General features: G+C 40.4%; 1 protein-coding gene across 1 annotated transcript in view; it reads left to right on the top strand.

The window, feature by feature from the left end:
- Positions 1 to 3,849: 3,849 nt before the first annotated feature.
- grid2 (glutamate receptor, ionotropic, delta 2) overlaps positions 3,850 to 23,466 on the top strand; it is a gene marked incomplete at both ends in the record, with an annotated part of 509,482 nt that continues 489,865 nt past the window's right edge. The window contains one exon of the mRNA XM_083979111.1: positions 3,850 to 3,937. Coding sequence (XP_083835237.1) covers positions 3,850 to 3,937 — 88 coding nt within the window. The remainder of the gene's footprint in view (positions 3,938 to 23,466) is intronic.

The following is a 23,466-nucleotide window of genomic DNA, read 5'->3' as shown; positions in this document are numbered from 1 at the left end:
AATGGTTCAGCTTTCAACATGACAGTGATGCGAAGCACACTGCCAATGCTGGAGTGGCTTCAGGACTACTGTAAAGTCCAGACCTAAATCTGTGAAGAAACCTGACGATGGCAGCTCACAGACTCTCCTCATCCAATCTGACAGAGCTCGAGAGGATTTTGTAGGAATAGTGGGATTCACTGACTGAATCCAGGTATGCAAAGCCTGTAGTGATTTACCCAAAAATACTCAGATCTGGAACTTTATTATGACTTATTGAATGTGGGCAAAAACACCAGTTTTATCAATTTAAATTAAATCTACAATACAGTAAAATGAGCAAAAAAGTGGAATGCTGCTATAAATATTTTCTGAGCACTACATATACAGACTTGTGCAGCTGAGCTTTGCCTGTTTTTATTTTGTTTGTGGCACTTTTTTTTCTCACACTGAATATTTTTTGCCATTTTAATTCTGTTTACAGTCCTTAACTGTAGTGAGCGCTGACAAAAAGTTTCACTGCTGGTGGTGACGATGACTCCCCGGGGAACAAAGCACTAGACAGTGAAAAAGCTGCAAAAATAAAACATTGCTGTAAGGCATTAACAGAGTGAAAAAACTTTTATTCTCCAAATGGTCTGAGGTGCAAGACACTGAGTTTCTTAGGATAAGGACTGTTGTGTTTCACTGTAATATAATCATATTCTGAAAAAAAAAAAAAAAAAATAGAGAGGTGAAGTCTTACACACCGCAAAGAACCTCTCCTTGACTTTGCCTAACAACATAGCACTATATACTAGGACAGTTTGACCTTTGGTAATTTAGCTTACATATATAGTATTGATTTGGTCAGTGTGTCCACCAAACCTTGTTTTCATGATTTTTTAAGCCTGGCACCTTTTGTTCGCACCATAGTTGGCCTTAAAGAAACACTATAGTGACAATCTTTACCAGTCGTCTTTTCTGTGTCTGTTTCCCCACAAAAAATCCCAACAATAAGCTTATACTCATTATACTACACTGCCAGACACTACATGTTTACATGTATTTATTGCACGGTCAGTGCATACAAATCCACTCATCAGTATCCACATGATCCTCAGCTCCCAGTACACCAGTGATAGGGGGATTACAGTGAAGGGTCAATGCTCAGCCAAAACACAGGATAGATATGGAGGTCTGACTGTCCACTGTCCATCTGGTGCGAGATTTCACTCTTTCAAATACGAGATTTCCAGAAATCCATGAAGTGTGTTTTGCAGGGATGCAACTATCAACTGCTGTTCAAGGTTACAGTTTCTCAATTTCTTTGCTTAGCACAAGTCCAAATATTTTCTAACGTGTAGGAAATCTTAATGTTAACGCCAAGGTCTTGACTGAGGTTTCCCAGTGAACAGAAATATATATTTTTTGTCACTTATTATTTCATGACACTAAACTCTGATAAATTTAACAGAAGGTCTAGCCCTCTCTGTTGATTTATTTATTTATGTGAATTAGTCATATCAAATTATGAAAGCCTCTAAACGATTTTTACAAAGTTGTATCTCTGCCAGAAAGTGAATTAGAGTTTTGTGATTACATAATTATTTATATGTAGGACTAAGGGTAGGAATATTAGGTGCCATAAATTCAAGGAATGTGAGTATATTCGTGTTTGCTTACCATGCAAATAAAGGTGTAAAATTCAATTATATAAATCAAAGGTTCATAAAGGTTGTAACTTGAACAGGTTATTATTAAAGACACATTTAAAGATTGTTTCTTTTTAAATGAAAAATATAATCTTAAACCTCTTCATTCTGTATGAAGAGAAAAATAAACTTAAGTTAGTCTTTTCTTCTCAATAATCAATCATTTCTTTAATTTCACTGATAAACATTTTTGATGCAAGCACAAACATGGGTATTTTATCTTTTCATCTTCAAGACGTCTTTTTGTTTACAGTACCTTAGTTTTTTCTTATCTCTGTCTTTTCAGATATAGCCTGCTCACTGAACAAGAGATGTTCCTCTTCAATGTGAGTGGTTATATAAACATTTAATAATAAATCAATAGCATCAAAAAAGGAGAAGTCAGAGCAGCTTTCACAGCATCAGTATCACTGTCAGTTTAATCTCCCATTCCTTGAATGCGTACAAAACAGTCCTTCCACTGGAAGCCCGAGGCTCCCAGCCCTCCTAATCCCTAATCCAAGGTCTGGGGCAGATTAAGAAGAACCCTAGGGACTTCAGCCCTTCAGGGAGGCAGCCAGGCAGGGATGGATAAACGGATGATAGCAGGTCAAATTGATAGAATAGATGTACAAAAGGATGAGAGGATAATTACAGGAAAGGAAAATATGTTTGTTAATAATGCAGAGGGGACATGCGATTGACTCAGAGGCAAAGTGCATGCTTCTTCTCAAATCACACAGCAGCAGGGTAATGTCGAAAAGTTGGTGATGTTAAAATTTCAAATCAGTTCTCGGTGAATGACCCAAATAACCTTTTACAGAAATCACGATTGGTGTAACCAACTGGTGACCCGATCAGCAGCTCCTGCTCAAGTGAAAGGTAGACAGCAGGTCTCAAGTAACCATGACTGAGCTGAGGCTGGCAGATGAGCCCTCTCTTCATCTGTCTATCTCCCTGTTAGACACCCCATTGCATCCTCCCCTGCCCTGAGAGGCACATCTCATCTCTCTCTCTCTCTCTCTCTCTCTCTCTCTCTCTCTCTCTCTCTCTCTCTCTCTCAGACAGTAGATGCGCGCCCGGCTGGCAACTGCTGCTGATCATAGTTGCTCCCTCTTCCTCTCTTTTTTTCTCCTTCTCTCTCCTGGGTCTCCTCCCTATCTTTCTCTTCTTCCCTCCCTCCCTCCCTCTCTCTCTCTCCCACACGAACGCGGCATACCTCCTCTTCACCAGCCAACGTGTGAGCTGAGTCTGACGCGGGTACCCGCATACGGAGTGCGGACCGTGGAGTGTCGTTGGCGCGCATCCTCGGTTCATTTTTCTCCATATAGCCTAGCCCACATTTTTTCCCTTCCTGACGCAGAGAAGAAGAGTGCCTTTGGAGCTCTCTCTCATTAGCCATACATTTAAGAACCCTCTCCATTCTCTCTCTCTGTCTCTCTCATCTCTACAGGAAACTAGAGACAATTTCGGAATATGGTACCTCTCCGTGGTAATGCCATGTGACAAGGCTTTTCATCATTTTGTATTTCTTTCCACTCTAACAAAAGTCGCCGGGCTCATCTGTGTGTTCTGACGGCGGTGATATTCAAAGAGGGGCCAAGTGAAAGAGAAAAAAAAAAGCCCCTGGGAAAAATGGAAGTTTTGGCGTTGGCTTGGTCCGCTGTGGCTGCTGCTGCTGCTGGTGATTTGGTGATTGGTGCAGGGGGGGAACTGCGTCGTCAGGTCTGAAAGGCAGGGATTCTCGGGTCATTATTACAGGTCCTGCTTTTCAAGATAACTGGGTTTTCCCTGACGTTATTGAATGGTTACAGCATTATTCTTTTTAAATGAGCGGCCACATCCTGCAGCCCCCCAGTTCGCCTTAACGCGTCGGCGTTTGGATGCGGTTTGTTTTCTCTGCGGCTCAGCGTCTCTCTGCTCGCCCAGAATATGATTTAATGTTGGGAGGAATTTCAGCAGGGTGCCAGTCTGTGACTACCCGGGGATCTCTTCTGATTTTCCTCTTGCAGACAAGCATCACACTCTAACGTCAAGTGAAGAACACATCGAGCCACAGATTACAGGGAATTTCCTTGACCGCCTCACAGATGGACTAAAAAAAGAAGCTCCGGTTCTCGGGATTTAAACTCTGATCGCTCTCACTCAAAAGAGCTGTGTTTTTCTTTGGTTTTGGGGGGAAATATATCTGGACAACATGAAAGTTATCTCGGCTATGTTGATCGTCGCCGTTTTTTGGAGCCAGGAGTGGAGGTCGGTGCTCTCGGATTCAATCATCCACATCGGTGAGTTACTGCGCTTTTTCTCTTATAATTCGCAGCCACAATAAAGCTCACTGTGGCTCTCTCAGGAAACACATTTCGGTTTCAGCCTTGATGTCGCTGCGCTGCTTCAGTCACAGAATCAACGGCAAATGTTTGACATCTTGTGGCACTGAGTGGCTTTTTACTATGCTCTATGGCACCTAGGATGTAGATACCACACTTGGAATGTTTTTGGCACGTTCACGTCTTTATATCACTGGTTAAAAATAACGAACTACAGATCTGTTGTGCGCCATTTCGGGCATCGGATCAAGTGAAGTTGCGTCTGAGTTGAATAATTATTGAGCATCAATTCCATATCTGGAATCAATCCCAGAATTTACCGTAGTCGTGTCTTTCAGGTGTTTGTAAATGCCATTAACGCTCATAAGAATTGATCAATGAATGCTTGCAATGTCAAGTAAATGGACTGCACTTAGAGACGGCAGCGTTTTTGCTTGGTATTTAATATATATAACAATGGCTATTTGCGCACAGGATGCACGAAAAACAGGTGGTTTAGCATGGCGTGATGTTGCCCTGGACGGCGGCAAATCTTCCGCTTTTAGATTTTCCTGAAGCATAATGGCATTAAAACCCTCCATTGTGAGCTACTGCAGTGCCAGGAGGAGGAAAAAAACGGTTTATGCCCTAACGTCTCTTCTGCCTTCTACCACCACCGGCAAAGTGTGGCACTGTTGTGTTGAGTGTATGTCGACATCAGGGAGCGTATTCTTTCAGGCGATGTAGCGGCACCTCCGGCTCCGGCTGTAGTTTGCGGGGGAGAGAGAGAGGATGAGACAGTGAGGGGGAGAGGGAGAGAGAGAGAAGAGAGAGAGAGAGATGACGCTGGAGAGCGTGTCTTGCAGGATGAGATGAGGACGCGAGGTGGTGATGGTGGGCACACACAATCATTGCTCAACGCGGTGGCCTCGAATGGGCGATAGAAAACAGAGAGCAATGTGTAGGTGTGTGAGTGAGAGTAACGACCAAACACACACACACAGAGCAAGAGAGAGAGAGATAAGCACCTGTCCATGCTTTACTGTTTTTTTTTTACACCACATTGCATGGCCATGAGTGCATCCATATTTTAACAGTCACACTCAGACATATGCACACTCAATCACACATGTAACACATTATAAAGCAATCTCGCTCACTGCATTATGCTGCTATGGGGAGGAGGAGGGGTGGGCTGGTCTCTTGGACCCATTTAGACCCTGGGCAGCTGATTTACAGTGCAGAGTCCAGGCCAATTGAACAGCTACCTGAATGCAATTTGCCAGGAGTTGGATCAGTCGTAGGTCTCTGCTCTGGGCTGTAGACCAAGCTGATGCCCCATATCAGACACATAACAGCAGCATGGCCAAGTTAATGAGATTTACACAGGTCAAGCTGACAGTCGTTGCATATTACCTCATTTGTAGACAACGGGAAATGCAGGTGTTATGCCAATCAATTCAGGTTGAAAGCAAACATTAGATTAAGCTAGTTTTGAATCAATAGTTTAATTGAATTCCAATTTCCACGGATTACTGTTGAAAGATCTGCAAATTGTGGTTGCAAAACAGTAGGAAAGCTGCTGAAATATCGGTAAAGTCACACATGCTCATCAAGCCTCATCCTGCATATAGGTTGTGATAGCGGCCCTACAGGGGTGTCAGTGTAATCCATTGGTTAGACATATCACCGTGTGACTGGATGGTTTGATCCCAGCAGCAGCCACATGTTCTGCAAGTGTCTCACAGCAAGACACTAGAACTTTACGTGCTCACTGACTTTAAGTCTCCTTAGAGATGAGTGCTGGCAGTGTGACTAAAACCCGCTGGTTATGAGACATTTAAGACGGGGATCTGCATCTTTCTTGGCTAACTACGTTCGGGTTCTTGTCAGCTGATGAAACTGGGTCAAGGTGTTCTCTCTATGTACAGTCTCTTGTGTTTATCCAGGCCCATTGTAAAGTATATTATAGTTTTCAGACATGATGTCTTACGCGACCTACCAATAACATGTGAGCTTAGTTAATGTTTTGGCATCTCTGATACACTGCAATTGTAGGGTTAAAAAAATATTAATGTGTAAGCTAAACACTCAAAAATACCCTACCCAATGCCCTTTGATAGTATTAACTGTCTATGTTTACCATTCTCTTTCTGTATAGAGGTCAACAAATAAATACAAAAATTCATAACATTGTACTGCACCGTGTTTCAACTGTGAGTCAGTGAGTAAAATTGGGCTGTAGAGACATGGGATTTACAGAGAGAGAGGCTCTCAAATCACCTCCAGTTTGCAACATAATCCATACAAATCCCAGATATATGTTTGAGGAGCAAATTTAGTGACACGGATAACAAGAAAACCCTGTTACTCCTCCTTGACCCTGTTGTGGAAACCAGGCCAGTGAGTGGTTTCCAATTAGTAGAGTAGACAGTTAAAGCAATGTATAGTTCATTGGCTCCTGGTTAGTTACAGCTCAATTTAATAACGCATAACCAAGCACATGTGCATCTACAGTAAAGTGTCTCTGTGTGCAAGAGTGTTTGAGGACAAAGGTTCAGTGTGGGTGTTTGGTGGTTGCTATGATTTTAGACATTGCGTCTTCTCTCCTCACACCTTATCTCTAATCAATAGTTCATTTCCCTGCTCGCCGCAAGTACTTTGAAATCACAACAAAAGGTTATCACCCCCCAAAAACAATACTTCTCCTTTCTCATTCCATCTATCTCTCACACCCTATCCCTCTCCCATCCCTCCTTATCCTCACTACTCCAGCAGACCTCAGAAACAGCCGATAAAAGAGGGAGGATGTCAATAGAGTGGAAATGAGTAGAGGAGAATATGTTATGATTGGTGTCAGTGTTTCTCACAAAAGGTGCTATTGTTTAAAATGAGTAAAAGGCACACTGACAATTCAGTGGCCTCCTCATGCTACAATGGTGCATTTCTGCACAGGGGGATAATTAATACCCCTGAAGACTTTCACTTATTTTTTCCACTCCATCTTATCTCCAACTCATACAATGCTGACCTGTCTGTGTGTGCATCATATTGACTTAGTACTGCATGAGAAAGAAAAAAAGTACTATACCCAGCAGGCGCATCACATTGACATGTCAGAAGTAATCCCCCTTTAATCTCTTTGTTGCCGCTAAAGATGGAACGAGGGAAAGAGAGGGAGAGATAGACGGGCAAAGAGAGATGTATATCAAAGGCAGAAAAGATGGAAGAGAGAAAGTAAAAGACAGAGAAACCAGGGGGAACAAAGGGAGATGGAGTAGACTTTGTGCTGTCATCATCTACCATTTTTAGCTTTCAACACTGAAAACCTGTGTCATTCTGTCACAGGGTTGCCATTATTTTGGTGATACCAACAGCAGTGACCAGCAGACGTTTTCACTCTCTTTCCTCTTTCTCTCTCTAATGATCAGCATGCAGAAGGAAGGGGGGAGTTCGCTTGCCTCTTGGCCCTCACTGCATCGTGTGCTGAATGGCAATGACCCTCTGCTTTGTGAGGGCATGGTCATATGGATTCTGCATGTGTGTGTGTGAGAGACAGAGAGAAAAAAAGAGAGCGACATATATAGACAGAGTGATTGTGTGCAAGTGTGCAGGGTTGTGTGTTCTTGATTAGTTACACTCAGAAAGTCACTGTGATTTATGCACCCAGATTAAGTCCTCACATTGGAGTCACACTGGTTTTTAGCCATGCCGTGTCAGAGTGCATCCACTGGCTCATCATGCTTCACAGATGAGGGAAAGACGCTAGTCAGTGAGCCTGGTTCAAAGGAGTTCTTTCTTTCTTTCTTTCTTTCTTTCTTTCTTTCTTTCTTTCTTTCTTTCTTTCTTTCTTTCTTTCTTTCTTTCTTTCTTTCTTTCTTTCTTTCTTTCTTTCTTTCTTTCTTTCTTTCTCTCTATCTGTCTCTCTCTGTCTGCCCCCCCCTCTCTCTCATGCACACTGAGTCACCATTTTGATACCAATCACTGAGATACAGTATATTAGATTTGTCCTGGCTGTACTTATGAGTTTTAGTGCTTGGTCTGAGATTAATATCATTTGGAGTTGTTAACACGTTTCAAATGCCAAGGGCACGGAATATCTGAGTGAATATGAGATGACCACATGTGACCCAATGTCATTATGCACTACAGCCACATATTACAGATGCCTTACACAGTTATAGGCTTTGTCTCCTCTTATAGCTCCTGGCTAGATCACAGCAAAATAGAAAATGAATGAACGAGCACTTAGATGAAGAGGAGGGTGGAAAAAATGGATCGTCATGATGTGTTATCTTGCAAGTGCCAACACTTTTTCAGGCGATAAAACTGTGCAGTTAATCACAGAAGTAAGTCTCTGCTAATTCTTGATCAATAAAATATTCAAAAGCATTTCTGGCAAGATTTATGACAATACCTTGCATTGTGGGCGGCAAACATCTGCTCTGCTTGTAATCTCTACCTACATTATTATACCTGAAGTCCTAATGCAACACTCAGTGGGCTTCATTGATCTGGCACTACACCATGAAATTTGTAAAGGACACGGTGTTAATAGATGCATCCGAGTACACTTGTAAATCAGACATTGTATAGTTGAATCGTCGAACTTTTAAAAGCACCTATGAAACAGTTCTCAAGTGCTCTCTTGCTGTGACAATGTAGGAATTGATGCTGACTAGAGGAGAAAACACAGAAAATCTGATTCTGGAGGGATTTGGTCTAACAGACCGTGTTGCCTCTGCAGTCATTTAAAATGTTGACATTTTATTCAAGGACTTCACAAAACATTAAAGGCTTGTTGCTCTGCAGAAAGGAGGAGGACAGTTGTGTGTGTGTGTGTGTGTGTGTGTGTGTATACACAAGATACCTTGCTTTATGTCATTATTTGCTGTTCTCTGTCTTTTAGTGCTTAGTTTGTCAAGAACTGGCTACCCCAAACCAGCATGTGTGGCCCAAAATTGGGCCAATGAATGTGACATTAGACTAATTACTGAGGTCCGCTGAGATCCATTCTTTTACTGCTCCATCTCTAGGACCGTTGTTTAATATGCACATTTTGACCCACAACTTCCATGGAAATGGAAATGACAGCCAATGCAAATGACTCGAGTTGTGGGATTTCATTTGCAAACTCCAAACAGTGAATGATTTTAGTGTTGGAATGGATGGGTTCACTATTGGAATCTACATTAAAAAGGACAACACAGTATTTGCATTAACCAAATCACCAAATAATCACCAACACAATCAGAAAACACCTAATCTGCAAAATCAGGGCAGCCTTTTTTAGTCTTTTTTATAGAAACTATCTTCCACACTCTTCTTGTATTGGAAATGTGTTGTGTTTTTTCATCTGGATACTCTCTGTAGTGCAGTTCACAGTATCATATCGTTAGCCTCATAGCATAATTGCCTAAGTCATTTTTTGGCCAAATTGAGATATCTGCCTAACTTTCCTCTCCTACCACTGCTGCATCACCTTGCCTTATTGGCTATGTCCTCAACCAATCAGAAGACTTTTTAGAGTCCAAAATCACTATCTGCCTAAGTCATCTTTTTGACTTAGGCAATTTTGCCGCTATATACAAAGATGGCTGATTGCACACGAAAGTTGAACATAAGTGAAGCATTAGATCTTCTGTTCGATTCATCTGGTAAACTGGTTCATTCCTTCAACTTTCTAGACAGTAAATGTACTCTCAGTCAATCAAGGAGATTAGGAACTGTGTGTTTAAACTTGTAATCACATTTCAGCAACAAGATATGATGTAGTGTAAGAGCTAGCTAATGCTAGCAAAACTTAATATTAGTGTAAAGATATTTGTTTTGACTAGAAATAAAATAAGTATTCTTGGTAATATGGAATTAAATCATGATGATTAAAGGGATAGTTCACCCAAAATTCAAATTTCAGAGTCCTCCCTGCCTTCTCGGAGTTACGGGGGGGGGGGGGGGGGGGGGGGGGGGGGGGGGGGGGGGGGGGGGGGGGGGGGGGTGGTCCGCACAGCAGTATTTGTCCATATGATGGTTGTGAATGGTGCTCACCTTTCTTCGTCCAAAAAGACACACCAAAAAACATCCAAATACCTCCATAGTGCTCGTCTGTAATGTCCCTCTTGTATTGAAGAGCCGACATGAGAAATTGTTCCGCCGGTCAGTGCACAGGAAGAGCAGTGAACTGAGACACTGGGAGCTTCCACTACAAACAAGCTTAAAATATAGACTTATTTAATTTTTTTTCGGAACAATTTCTCATGTCGGGGCTTCAATACAAGAGGGACGAGCAGTATGGAGGTATTTGGATGTTTTTTGGTGTGTCTTTTTGGACGAAGAAAAGTGAGCACCATTCACAACCATTATATGGACAAATACTGCTGCGCGGACCCCCCCGTAACTCCGAGACTCTGAAAATCTCCCAGCCCTTCGTCGACATGAGGGTGAGTAGATAATGAGTGAAATTTGAATTTTGGGTGAACTATCCCTTTAATTCTTTTTCATTATAAGAATGTGGCTGCATTATTTGATTTAATCATCAATCCTATTTGCATTTTCATTCTCATGATCTGCAAAATAGTGCACATAATTCAAAATGCCTTGTCAATGCTCTTTGTTTTTTTATTATGGCATAAAATATGCAGTTATGAAGAAGAAAATGAAAATCCAACTAGTATGGTTGTTGATTAATCAGTCAAATGATGCAGATGCATTCTTAAAATGAAAAAGCATTTCTGCAAATGCATTTTAATTTAAATATTGGGACCACCAGTACTATGATGACCTCCCTCATCATTAGACAGCTGAAAAGGAGTTCACATAGCATCTAATTAAAACTTTGGTTAAGGTTTGACATTTAAAATAACTAAGGTTAAAACAACTTAGTTAAGGTTAAAACAACTTTGATATTGTTAAAACAACTTTGATATTGTTTAAACAACTGAGGTATGGTTAAAACAACTTTGATATTGTTCAAACAACTGAGGTATGGTTAAAACAACTTAGTTAAGGTTAAAACAACTTAGGTGAGGGAAAAACAACTTAGTTAAGGTTAAAACAACTTAGTTAGGATTAAAACAACTTAGGTGAGGGTAAAACAACTTAGGCAAGGTTAAAAACAACTTAGGCAAGGTTAAAAACAACTTAGGTGAGGGTAAAACAACTTAGTTAAGGTTAAAACAACTTAGGTAAGGTTAAAGCAATATTGCAGAGTTTTTCGGCCTTAAAATAATGTTTCCAGACTCATTGCAATGGTAGAAAAATGGTTAATAGGATGAATGGTGCTGCCGCTGCAGCCTGAGCCGGGCCACAGCCCCCCCCCCCCCCCCCCCCCCCCCCCCAAAAAAAAAAAAAACTTGAATAAGGTTAAACTTTAAAACAACTTTGTTAAGATTAGACTTTAAAACACCTTAGATAAGGTTAGACTTGGTTATGTTATCATTATATACATATGTACTGTAAGAGACAAAATTGCCTAAGTCATGACATATTCTGCCTAAGTCACTTTTCTTTGTTATAGAGTTGATGTTGTGTCTTATTTTTTTTTCAAACTTGTTCAGAGGTCTGGTTGAACTTGCTGTTACATTATCAAAAAAAAATACCATTGCGCTTGCTAGAAATTGTGTTTTTTCTATTTTCCCGAAAATGTTCAAATATGACTTAGGCAATTATGCTATGAGGCTAACGATATTGTGGACATTAAGCTATAGAATTCATGTCATTTTGTTACAGTAAGGGAGTTCTGACCTGACGTGGCCTGGTGTGTCTGGCACTATGGTGCTATTCTAGTCATTTCCATGGAAAAGGATTTCTAAACATCTCAGTGTGTGTAAGGTTGTTCCTGCTTGGTTTTGTCTATGGGTTTCACAGCTGTCAACAGTGCCTCCTCTTTTGAATTATCAACTTCTGTTTGTGTGAGTGCACGCACACATGTATTTTAATCTGCAGTTATGCACCGATTCAGAATGGTGGGGGCCAGAGAGTGTGTACTAAATGCTTCCTATCTTTTGAGTTATGTATCTATGAGTTTTGACAGCTGTGCCGGGCTACGCTATCTTTGACTGGGAAGATTTAGCACCTCACATTTCCGTGTGCATGAACACTGGAGTTTTATTTGTGTGTGTACGTGTGAATATGATTCACATGATGATTGTACGTTTTTTGTGATATGGGAGACTGTTGTGCATCCTCTTGTGAGGGAAAGAGACAGACAGTAGCTCTGTACCTGGTCACTGAGGCAGAACCCTTAACCAGGCCACAGAGAGAAAGTGTGTGTGTGTGTGTGTGTGTGTGTGTGTGTGTGTGTGTGTGTGTGTGTGTGTGTGTGTGTGTGTGTGTGTGTGTGTGTGTGTGTGTGTGTGTGTGTGTGTGTGTGTGTGTGTGTGTGTGTGTGTGTGTGTGTGTGTGTGTGTGTCTGAGGTTGAGATGGACTGACGGGTAGCTGTGAGAAGAAGTATGATTGCTTGTCTGAGGAGAGACAGCACAGCTCTGCCAAAGGTGCTTCATCTTACTGCAGCAGTCAGTGATGCAGGTAGAAAAGACCAGATGGCCCGGGAAGGACTTGTACTACACAGGCCCTTGTTCCCGGATGATTGTATCGTGTGTTTGTGTTTATCCAGTTGCCACACGCAGAGTCGCACATACTTAATGTCATCTGAGGACAAGACCCTTTTGTTGCTTGTTAAAACAGGTGTCATCCTGCTTCTTGTGGAGATTGACTTAAACCACCTCTGTGAGCACAGAAGCATGCATACTGTATAGATTATTCACACAGACACACTTAACCAAACAATGTATTAAAAATGTAGGAGGATGCTTTTGCTTTGGCTATGTACTCTTAGTTTTATTTTATGTTTTCACATTAAGGACAGCTCACTGGTTATACAGTAGATACTGGACGTTTGCTCTTCAGCAGTAAAACACCTGTTCTAGACATCTGTATGTAGTGGGGCTCCGTCTTGAAAGAATACCATAAAACCAGAACAGGGACAATTCATACAACACAGAGCTCTCTAGCCAATCCCAGTGCCACACACTGAGGAATTAATCACACTATCTGGCAATTACTATTCAAAGAAGTGCAAAATACAAACATGTTGAACAAACAGCGGAACTCAGTCGAGTGAAGCCATTTGTATGCAGAGAGTCTTACTCGGGAAGAATGCTTGGTGTGCACTAGGTCTGTGTAATCATGCTAATGATGAGGGAAACTTCAAAGGAAGTAGAATTTTCTTGCCAGTGACTAGCATGGCTGTCAGTGTTTTTTTTTTTGAGTGTGTGTATGTGTGTGCGCACACATGGTTGTACATTTATATGGCATGCACTGTACATATATATGGGTGTAGGTGTCTTTGTGTGGTGTTCATCCATTTTGTACTTTCTGCTGTAGAGTGAATAAGTAGAGTGAATATTTGAGGCTGCCCTCTCCTCCCTCTCTGCTTTTCTTTTTCATGGGCTTGTTCACCGTCTATCTGCTGACACAAATGCTGTCTTCATCTTCCAGAAATCTGAGCTGTGTGTCACTGGAGCAAAGGGTGCCATGAATGTACATAAAATGTGTTTTCATATGCTGTATATTTGGGAATGCATCATGCATGCATGTGAGCATGTTCACACATTTAACAGTGTGCATATACTGCCTATTTGTGAACTCATCTCCTGACCGCATTCTGTCTATATGGACACATGCCAGTGTATGTGTGTGGGCGTGTACTGAGTCTTCATGGATATGTGTGCATGTAAGCGCCAGTTTAATTTGCTGGCAGTACTTCTCTCTCCTCTGAATTACTTCCCTTGACAAAAATCATGAGCAGGCTGCTTTTCATTGCACTGTAAAACACAGGCAGTATGGCACTGGTAGTTTGTTCTACAATGTGTACACACACATTAACTAACAAACATTTACACACACATGCACAGAGAGCAAAATTTACCCACACAGTCGCAACAAAATCTGCACACGTGTAAAACTTTAAAACCTACATCCTCCTCCTCATCTTGTATTGCTTCATAAATAATTCATAGAACAGTAAAGAATAGAGATATTTGGCCATGAACTTGATGTAACAGGAAATAGCAGGAAAATAAATAATAAACGTTGCTAAGAAATTATGCACATGCTTAATAACATAGCATTTTGATTTTTTTTTTCTGTGTTTCTATTTTTGCTTTTGGTATTATTTAAGATCGAAAAGTTCAATGCATTTTATGTAAATAAAATGTGACAACACAAAGTCGGCAATGTGTAATAATGAATACGTATGGAGTAAGCTGTTCAATGCACAGTTAAAAGACTTGACAGACAAAATTTTATTGCACATTCAAGGAAAAACAAGTTATTGTTTATAATCAAATACGGTCGATGACAAGTTTGCTACTTGTCTTTGTTAAATTTATGACAAATACAACATGTCATCACATAGGCACCATTGTTGAACCAGCAGCACCTACATTTTATTACGTATAAACCTACAATTGATTATGCAATGAAAGTTAGAAGTTGTGGTGCAAAACTGATAATTGCAAAGTTGAACTATGACACCTTAATGTCTTTTAATCCTACCTTTTAGAAAATATTAGGCTATGTTTATGTTTTGTTTTCTTGTGTGTTACACATCTTATCTCCGCTGCTATTGGCTGAGTGTTACTTGCTCTGTGGTCACAGTTAATATTTTTAATTTATGCAAGTATGTTCTTGTTGAATATTTGTTTCATTTCAGTACCAAATGGGTTTCCACAGAAGTGGTCTGTCCCTGCTATCAGTCAAATTCTCTGCTATGCTTTTATTGTACCCCATACGGTACAGGCATTTTCTCTTGTTATTGACTTTATTCACTCTCTCAGTCTCACTTCCACTGTCTGTCACTCCTCTGTGTTCCCTCAGCTTTTCTGATATTGTCTCATCTTATGGCTTTTTCCTCAATTGCTTTCTTTACCTTTATACTCTAAATTGTGTTTTTGTTTTTGTCATCTGTGTCTGCACTGCATTTGCCCTTAGATTTTCTTCCTCGTCCTCCCCCCACCCCACCCCCATCACTCTCCTCTCTCTCTTTTATCTCCACCTCCTCCTTGATGTTTAGTATGCTGTCACTGATTACAGAAACAGGCATCATAACTGAGAGGTGTTAAACACTTTGCTAATCACTGTCGTGGAATTGTAATATGCTGTTTGTTGTTGTGTCTGACACACTTGGCAACACGTCACAAAGCCGCCTGCATGTGCCCATCTGGACTGTAGTTTTCAATCTTGTGTTCCTTAAGGGTCCAAAACGGAAAATCTACAAATTGGAGGGAAAACATCAGTAAGAGCAGCCATTTGCATGTCGTTTGCATTTTTCTGTTTCTCTCCCCTGCTTGCAGGGAAGGAGCAAGTGACCACTTGCCTCAGGCCTACTACTACTTATCATGCCTACAATATTGGATTACTATGGTTAGTCTCTTATTTTAACATTCATAATTGTAGTTAAACTTCTAAAATCAGAAATAAAAGAGAAAGCGAGATCTCAATAAATGGCGGATTATGCACAGCCTCTTTCTGTTATGTTATTATAATGTGTAGCCTACCACACATTTGATTCATCTACAGTAAACCAATTGTGTGTATGTCAAGGCTGGAAAAGCCTGGCTCTCAGACCACAGTCTGCCTCTGCAGCTATAACCCTGATTAAATGAGCCAGTGCGGCCAAAGTGCAACTGAATATGTGAAACACAGTCACAATGAAAATTAATCTATAGGTCTCGGAGCAAAAACGTATACGTGTGGGTGCATATCACAGGCATTTGTCTCATCAGACATGTGGTAATTGCCCGGCACACTGAATGTGCCAGTGTATTATAGTGACTGACGCATACAGCTACTCAGTGGAGTTTGTTTTATTGGCTAGCCCTACAATTGTGAATGTCACTGATTGAGTAGATGGTACTTCAATCACTGGTCAGCAGAGTGCTTTTCCTGTCTGCTTTAAAACTGAGTGAAAAGAAGGAGACTACATGTAATGTAAACTGCTTTCATAAAATGTCACGCTATCACTAACTGAGGCAGATAAACATAAAACACTAAATAAACATAAAACACTCCAAGCAGAGAGAGCAGGAGAGAGGGAAAGAGAGAGAGAAGGAACTGGTAATGAGGTGATGTGACGTATGTTTGAAATCAGAAACAAACTAATAAAAGCTAAACTATTGAGGATTTCCAGATGTAGGTTGTGAGCTGAGTCCCAATAAGTCATATCACAGTTATAAAATCAGGGTTAGACCATTGTCGGTCTGCCACACATGCTGCATACAGCACACAGCACACTCTAACCTTTGTTTCCACTAATACCCTGAATCGCCATCTGCAGTTGGCTGAAATGAATATCACACTCAAAGAAAACCTACTGTTCTATTCACTGCTCTAGAGGTGCCATTAGTGGTGCAAACTTCTCTAATAAAATGAAACAGTGCAAATACATTATGAGTGAACATAACGTACCTTTGTTACTTTTCTCATCGTTCAGGCTCAACATGTGCACTCTACCAGTCGGTGGACTGTGTGTCGTACAACACAAAGGATTGCAGAAACACAGCTCCTGAGGCTAAAAAAGCTGTAGTGTGAAATGATTTATGCAGACGCTGCATGCACTGCAAACAACATTAGGTAATAATAAATATGATAGACAGATGATAACACAAGGGACAGTAGGTAGCTGGAGTAGGCTGTAATGCCCATTCAAACAGTACTATGGGATAAGAATATGAAACAGGTTTAACTGTATTACTGTTTTGCTTTGCCCCTTTAACACTGTGACATGTCTCGAAAGTGTAATTAACAGTTGATCATCACTAAGAGAGTCATATAAGCATGTCAGCCATTTGCATTGTCATGGAAATTTCCCCTGTATGTTTGAGAGTTGCTCATGCTTTGAATAATCAAAAACCGGCTGTGACAAATCATCTCCATTTTAATCTATTCATATGGCTGAATTTTAATGCTGCACAGAGAGGATCACTAAGTTGTTGTTTTCATATGTTCAAGATAGATTTTACAAAATGTGCAGACTAAGTTTAGGCGGAAAATGTACACTCCAGCCATGTCATCCATTAACCCTCGACTGCCTCTGTGCCTGTGACCCCTCAAGAGGAGGACACACCCACCCCTAGTTATCCTGGTGACTTCCTCCCATTTCCAGACAAAGCACTAGCTGTATCTCTCCCTGTACCATACGCATCAATACTTGATGCATCAGATGTAACATGTTCATCCCTGCATGACTTTGGGTGTCTCACTCAGCCACCGTGCTGTCTGTGGTCTGGGTGGTCAATAGCAGCTAGCATGATTCCTCCCTGGGGACTATACGTAGTGTTTCCTTCAAAGGTCTTTTATCAACACCATCAATATGGGCTAAGACGGGGCAGCTTTTACCTTAGAAAATATGAGACTCTTTGAAAATGGATTAACACAAAACAATATCTCTGTGGAAGGAAGAAGTACTTAGATCTTTTATTTATCTAAAAATACCAGTATACTGCACTGTGAAAATACTCCATTGGCTGTAAGTGCGCTGTAGGGCTGCACGATTCTGGGAAAAATGTGAATCAAGATTTTCGATCACGATTCTCTGGCATGATTTTATTTCCGGAAATTGAAATGTTTATTATTTATTTGTTAAGCCGGCGGCAGGGTTTTTTGTGATGGGGGCCTGACAAAGGCCATGGCAGGCCTCTATAGGTAACAGATTAATAAATGGAGTAGTAGGTTTTAGAAGGTGTGATTCCATACCACCTTGCATTAGATCAATGTTAACAGTTGACTGGAAATTTGAAAATATGACTAATCATGTCATGTGTTATTATAAGACATTTATTGAACATACTTAAACACCAACTAACAGTCTTACAAAAAGGCACGCTCATGAAATGCTGTTTCCACCAACCACAAAAAATAAAATATCAAGTGTTTGCACTAAATTCTGACAGCAGGTGAATCTAAGGTGTTTTCACAGCAGCAGTGTTCAGGTCGGTCCAGCTGAACTTTGAACCTGAGTGGTGGTGCACGTCCGTTTGTTATGTGACCGCGACCGGACCTTGATCATTACATTAATCGGTCTGCTCTAACTGCCAGGTGTCTCCACTGTTAAAGGTTAGTGTTAGGCTACAGGGTTCCATTTTTACATTCGGGAACAATGGAAACGTGACGCTCTGCCAGCGGTGCGGCGTTTGGAGCAGAGTGAAAACAGACGTGTGTGAAGTAGGGGTGGTTAATTGGCCCAATTTCCCGATTCGATTCGATTACGATTATTGAAGTCTCGATTCGATTACAGACCGATTTTCGATTATTAACGATTATCGATTCGATTTTCGATTATTAATGATTATTGTTATGATTATTATCAGTCAGTTGCTGAATTATTATTAGCCTATTTTTATTTATTGAAAACCACAGATTAATTTTCTCTTTGTGCGTTGATTGCTTGTTGGCTCATTTTTTGATTCTTGGATTTTTTGTTACAATAAGTTACTTTAACTGATCATGGACCCTTTGTATTTTTGGAAGTGTCACAAAGGAGATTTAAATTAGTAAGTCTATTTTTTTGAAAGACAGATGCAACACATATTTTACTGTAGGCTTTAGATAATGTAGCTACACATAAAAACAGAACACAACACACGTAACTAGTGATCAAATAATATTGCTCTGGAACAACCAGCTTGCACACATTTTACTTTAGCCTACTGTTATAAAAACAGAGCACGCTGTGTAACTTCAACTTCAGTGATCAAATCATTGCTCTGGAGCAACCAGATTCTTATGGGGGAAGACCAGCTTGTCCACATGTTGTGACGTGTTAACAGTGCTAAAGCCAGAATTAAAACAGTTTTTAGCAGCTTTACTGCTATGGTTGTAGCGATGCTAATTTCTGTTAGCCCGTCTATGGTGTTTTACATTATACAACGTTAGCATTAAGCTAGCGGACTTTATGCTTCAAAAGCAAGCTCACTGCTCCCTGTCTGTCCCATAGAAAAACATGACAGCGGCAGCCTAGTTTGGAACATGAACCACGTGACCGCGCTGGCGGCGACATCAAAAGCTGTCGCCACTCAATTGTATCAATCTTTGTCTCGCTCAGGCACCGTTAGCACCTTGTTAGCACCTACACACTTGCTGCTGGCTCAGTTACACAGCCTCTTGTTATGACAGACAGACTGCTCCACCTTGTGGTTAAATCCTGTATGACATCCAGTAACAGGAGGACTCGCCTTTGTATTACAATCTGAAAAATATTAAAAAAAAAAAAAAAAAAAAAAAAATTGAATTTTTTTTTTTTTTTTGAAAAATATAAATAATCGATTTTTGGAAAATTAATAATCGATTCATAATCGGTCATTTAATAATCGCGATTAATCGATTATCGATTTTTTTCACCACCCCTAGTGTGAAGGATGGACTGGTTTGGTGTTTACCATCTCTGCTCGGCAAACATTAATGTAAATGCCCTTTCCTTTGTGACATGTCCCGTTCTGCTCGACTAAGTTATCGTGACATGACAGTATTGTGTTTTATCCTTAGATACAGATTATCTTGTGCTCCCTCAACCCTGCGTCTCTTTTGAAAAACTCTCAACCATGCTCTCGGTCTCAACTATCAGCGGGCTTCCTCCTGAAATCATGTGATGTAACGGCGCTTTGTCATAGGTTGAGGGAGACGGCAACGACAGTGTTCACACTTTCAATGTACAGGAAATGGTAGGGAATTATACATTCCTAGGGAATGTATAACTCTTGTGTGTAGCTACTAATAAATCTACCAGTGCTTGTATCTCAGCTGCCCCACTGTGACATAATTCACAGCTTTATAATAGCTTACAAATTTGTATCCTAAAGCAGGTCGAATAAAAACTTCATGGTTATTTACAGCAATGAATGCCATAGGGACTGGTAGCCAGGAGGCTGGCATATTGATTATACTGCATTTTTTGTGCTGATTACACAGTCATTGTAATAGGCACAGCATCCAGATTAAAGAGGTTCAATGTAAGGTACTGTAATTAGGTCCTGGGAAATGTTTCACTGTTAGGTGTGATGTACCTTGACCCTTTTTAAACTGGGAAATCATTGAAAGGCACTGGGAATCATTGCCGTTGGTGTGTGTTTTCCAGCTTAGACACTATCTACTCTATTACTGATATCCCACTGTTAGGTCCTTACCCTGTTAAGTGCCATGAGATAATGTGTCATATGATTTGGCGCCTCACAAATAATTGAAATTGAAAATAGCGCTCAAACTAGATATACACTCAGTGTACCCTGTGGATCTTAAGATCTCTGACATTAAGTCATAGTATTGAAACTAATATGATAATAGTTTCCTCATGATTCCCAACCAGCAACCGTTACAGAAATATCGTGCTTCAGGGTACACTCAAGCACAACCAGTACATCTTGCACAATGGGATCTGTTATTGAGACGGCATCATTAGAACCTGTCTGGCTGCGGACAGCCCTCTAGGCTCTTTCGTTCACCCTCTGCTTTTCACTTGTTTTTCCTCACTCCTCCGTGTCAGTCTCACTCCTCCACCTCTCCTCTCTCTTGCCCACACTTTCACTTTCCTCATTCCAGGCCGTTAAAACTGCAAGCTGACTGACTATCAAAGGAAAATTCACACCTTTTTTTCCGCTTCACAAATCTTCCATTGTCTTCCTTTTTGTTTTTCTTAGTGAATATCTGAATATCATCTCACCTGCTATGAGTTTTATAAATGCAAAGTATTTCATAGCTGTAATAAGGGAGAAGAGAGTCTGTTCTGTAAAGGACAGACGAGAGTTATTGCCTCCTCCGAATCCTCCTGTATTATGTGCAGAGGTCTGCCACATCACTAGCACCAGTTCTTGATTCTCATTCAGGAGTGCTATCACAGATTATTACCACAGACAATACAATAATGTGTAGTTCCACTAGAAGAGGTCTGACACATGCTCCTAAACTCGGAGGCAGACTGGAGTGGAAGATTTTATAGACTACACTTTGAAAAAAATCTGCATGCTTTCATTGTCAATCTACCAATTAAACTGCTTAGTATCTGTGCCAGCCCACTTCTCTGCTATCTGTCTTTATTGGCCTTAGCTGTGTTTGATTTATATCGAGTAAATATTGATGTTTTGCCTGTATTTTTTACTTGCTTTCATTTACTGTATTTAGCTGCATATCTTTCTCATGCTTCATATTTGCCTGCCGTCTGCTCTAGTCAGAAAAGATATGTTTGAGGGAAAGCAGCATTTGATAGTGCTGCAGGTTTTATCACAAAATATGTAAAAAGGTTGTCAGAAAGGAAGATTTATGGTTTGTTTGCCTGAGTGATCAGTGAAATACAATTATTCACTACTGATAACATTAGTGGCAGTGCACTGGAATTGGATTGTCAGAAATTTGGAAAACAGAAAATTGATATTTCCAGACTTCCTCCACCGATGGCGTTGCTACAAACAAGAGAGTGTGCATGGACTCACAGTCCTGAGAAGCTGCAGTGCCATCCAAATGTTTGTGGCTGCTGGTGTGCCTCGCTGCTCTGTTGTATAACAAAGTCGGATGTACAGATGTATGTGTAGTCAGATTTAGAAAATGGTATTATCTCAGCATAAACCAACTCTGAACTGAGCTACATCAGCTTCTCAGAGTGTGGAGCCAATGGCAAAGCAAATTTGATGATAATGTTATAAATGTGTGCAAGAGTGTTTTGTATTGTCACAGAGTAAAGCCCAAAGCATCATTAACCAAAATACTCAGCATTTCAGTTTTTTCTCTCCATATAATGCAACAAATATGTATACATATCACGTACACGTGCAATATTGAGATGTTTGCTGCTCTTTGCATTTTGGCTCTTAAAATTCCCAGACAGGGACATCCACTTCAAAGCAACTTTAGATGCATGGAAATTATTTTGCTATCTCGTTTGTATCTGTGAGATATGTTTCTTTAAGTGCTTTAAGTCCACTAATCTTTATCATCAAGAACATTTGAATCTGATTACATTAAAAGAGATAAATCTCTTTTGAGTTCCACTTAATTCATGCCAGACTGGGTGAATTGTGAGAGGAGTGGCACTCCCTCTTTCTTCCACAGTATGTCTTTGAGCTGAAATGTTTATGAGGACTGATCAGACCATCTCTTTGTCACTGTGGTGCCAGTCTGCTTAACTCAGTCCCTCTGTTTAATGTAGCATCCAGGCCCAGAGAGGATGGAGTCGACAAACAATAAAGGACAGTTTAATGGGTGTTGGAAAGAAATGAGTTCTTTTGAAGTACTCTTTAATAGTATTGTATTATTTATTACTTCACTTTGTGGAATGGTAACTACTCATTTTTCGAATTCAGAGGATGGTAGGTTAGCTGTTCTTTCCCTTTACGCTTTTCTGTATAAATCTATATTTTACTTAAAGCAGATGCATTAAATTATTTTTACTACCCCTTTTATTTCTCCATGTCTCTGCCTCCCCCGAGCTCATCCTCGTCTATGCAGATAGTCTCAATAAAATGAGAAGTTGTTGGACACTTGTGTGTGAAGTGAAGCTTTGTTGTCGTGCTTGCAGCTTCAGGGGAAGCTTGTGTACTTAACACATTCTGTTTACACAATAGCACAGTTGCATTTAGGGCATCATAATACAAGTCATAAGACAATATTTGGATGAGTATAATTTTAATCTCTCTATTTTGCTTATTTTCTTCACACTTCAGAGCACATCACAATGAGAGGAGAGAAGAGACTGTGTGTGTGCTTGTTTTACCTTTTTATTTATAACCATTTTTCACTTGACTGAAAATATCTCTTTGCAGTATTAAATAAAAAGAATTAGAACTGGGTACTGGTAATCCTTATGCAAATGTCTTATTCAATTACACTGTGGTCCTGAGCATAAGTCTTGTAGCTAAATCTTAAAAAGTTAAGCTGCAAATCCTCTTTAGTCTGAAGGTCCCAGCTCTAATCGTCAGGATATTGTTGTTTTTGGTCCTATTTATTCCACTGATTTCTGGTGACCTGTGTGTGTCGCAGTTGAGTGACTGTGTGTGAGTGAGTGCACAGGGGAGCGTTTTCTGTGTATGCGTATAAAGGCTTGTAAGGAAAGGTCACTCTGAGTTGTGTTCCATTTCCAAATCGTCTATCTGTCATTATCCCCCCCACCAAAAAAAAAAAAAACTATAGCGCATGGTCTGAAACACACACACACACACAGGCACACATCTAAGGGAGTTAGCAGGGCTTATAACAGGACATGTACAATAGGACAATGGTGTAATTCAGTAAAGGTTTAGTGGTAAGAGGAAGAGTGGATTAGGACGTATTGTGGCTAGAAGGCAGCAAGAGTCTAAAGCCAACATATAGATAATTTACTAGAACTGTGAAAATAATGCATGTCTGCACGTGCTACCTCCTTGCTGATGGTCATATCATGTGTATATCACGGTATGAAGATTTTTGTATGATGTCATGGATTTGAGTTGCGTTTACACCCACATATGCGTGAGTGCTTCAGGGA

This window comes from Trachurus trachurus (assembly GCF_905171665.1).
Source record: "Trachurus trachurus genome assembly, chromosome: 9".
NCBI classification, from domain to species: domain Eukaryota; kingdom Metazoa; phylum Chordata; class Actinopteri; order Carangiformes; family Carangidae; genus Trachurus; species Trachurus trachurus.
This window is presented reverse-complemented; position numbering and strand designations above follow the sequence as displayed.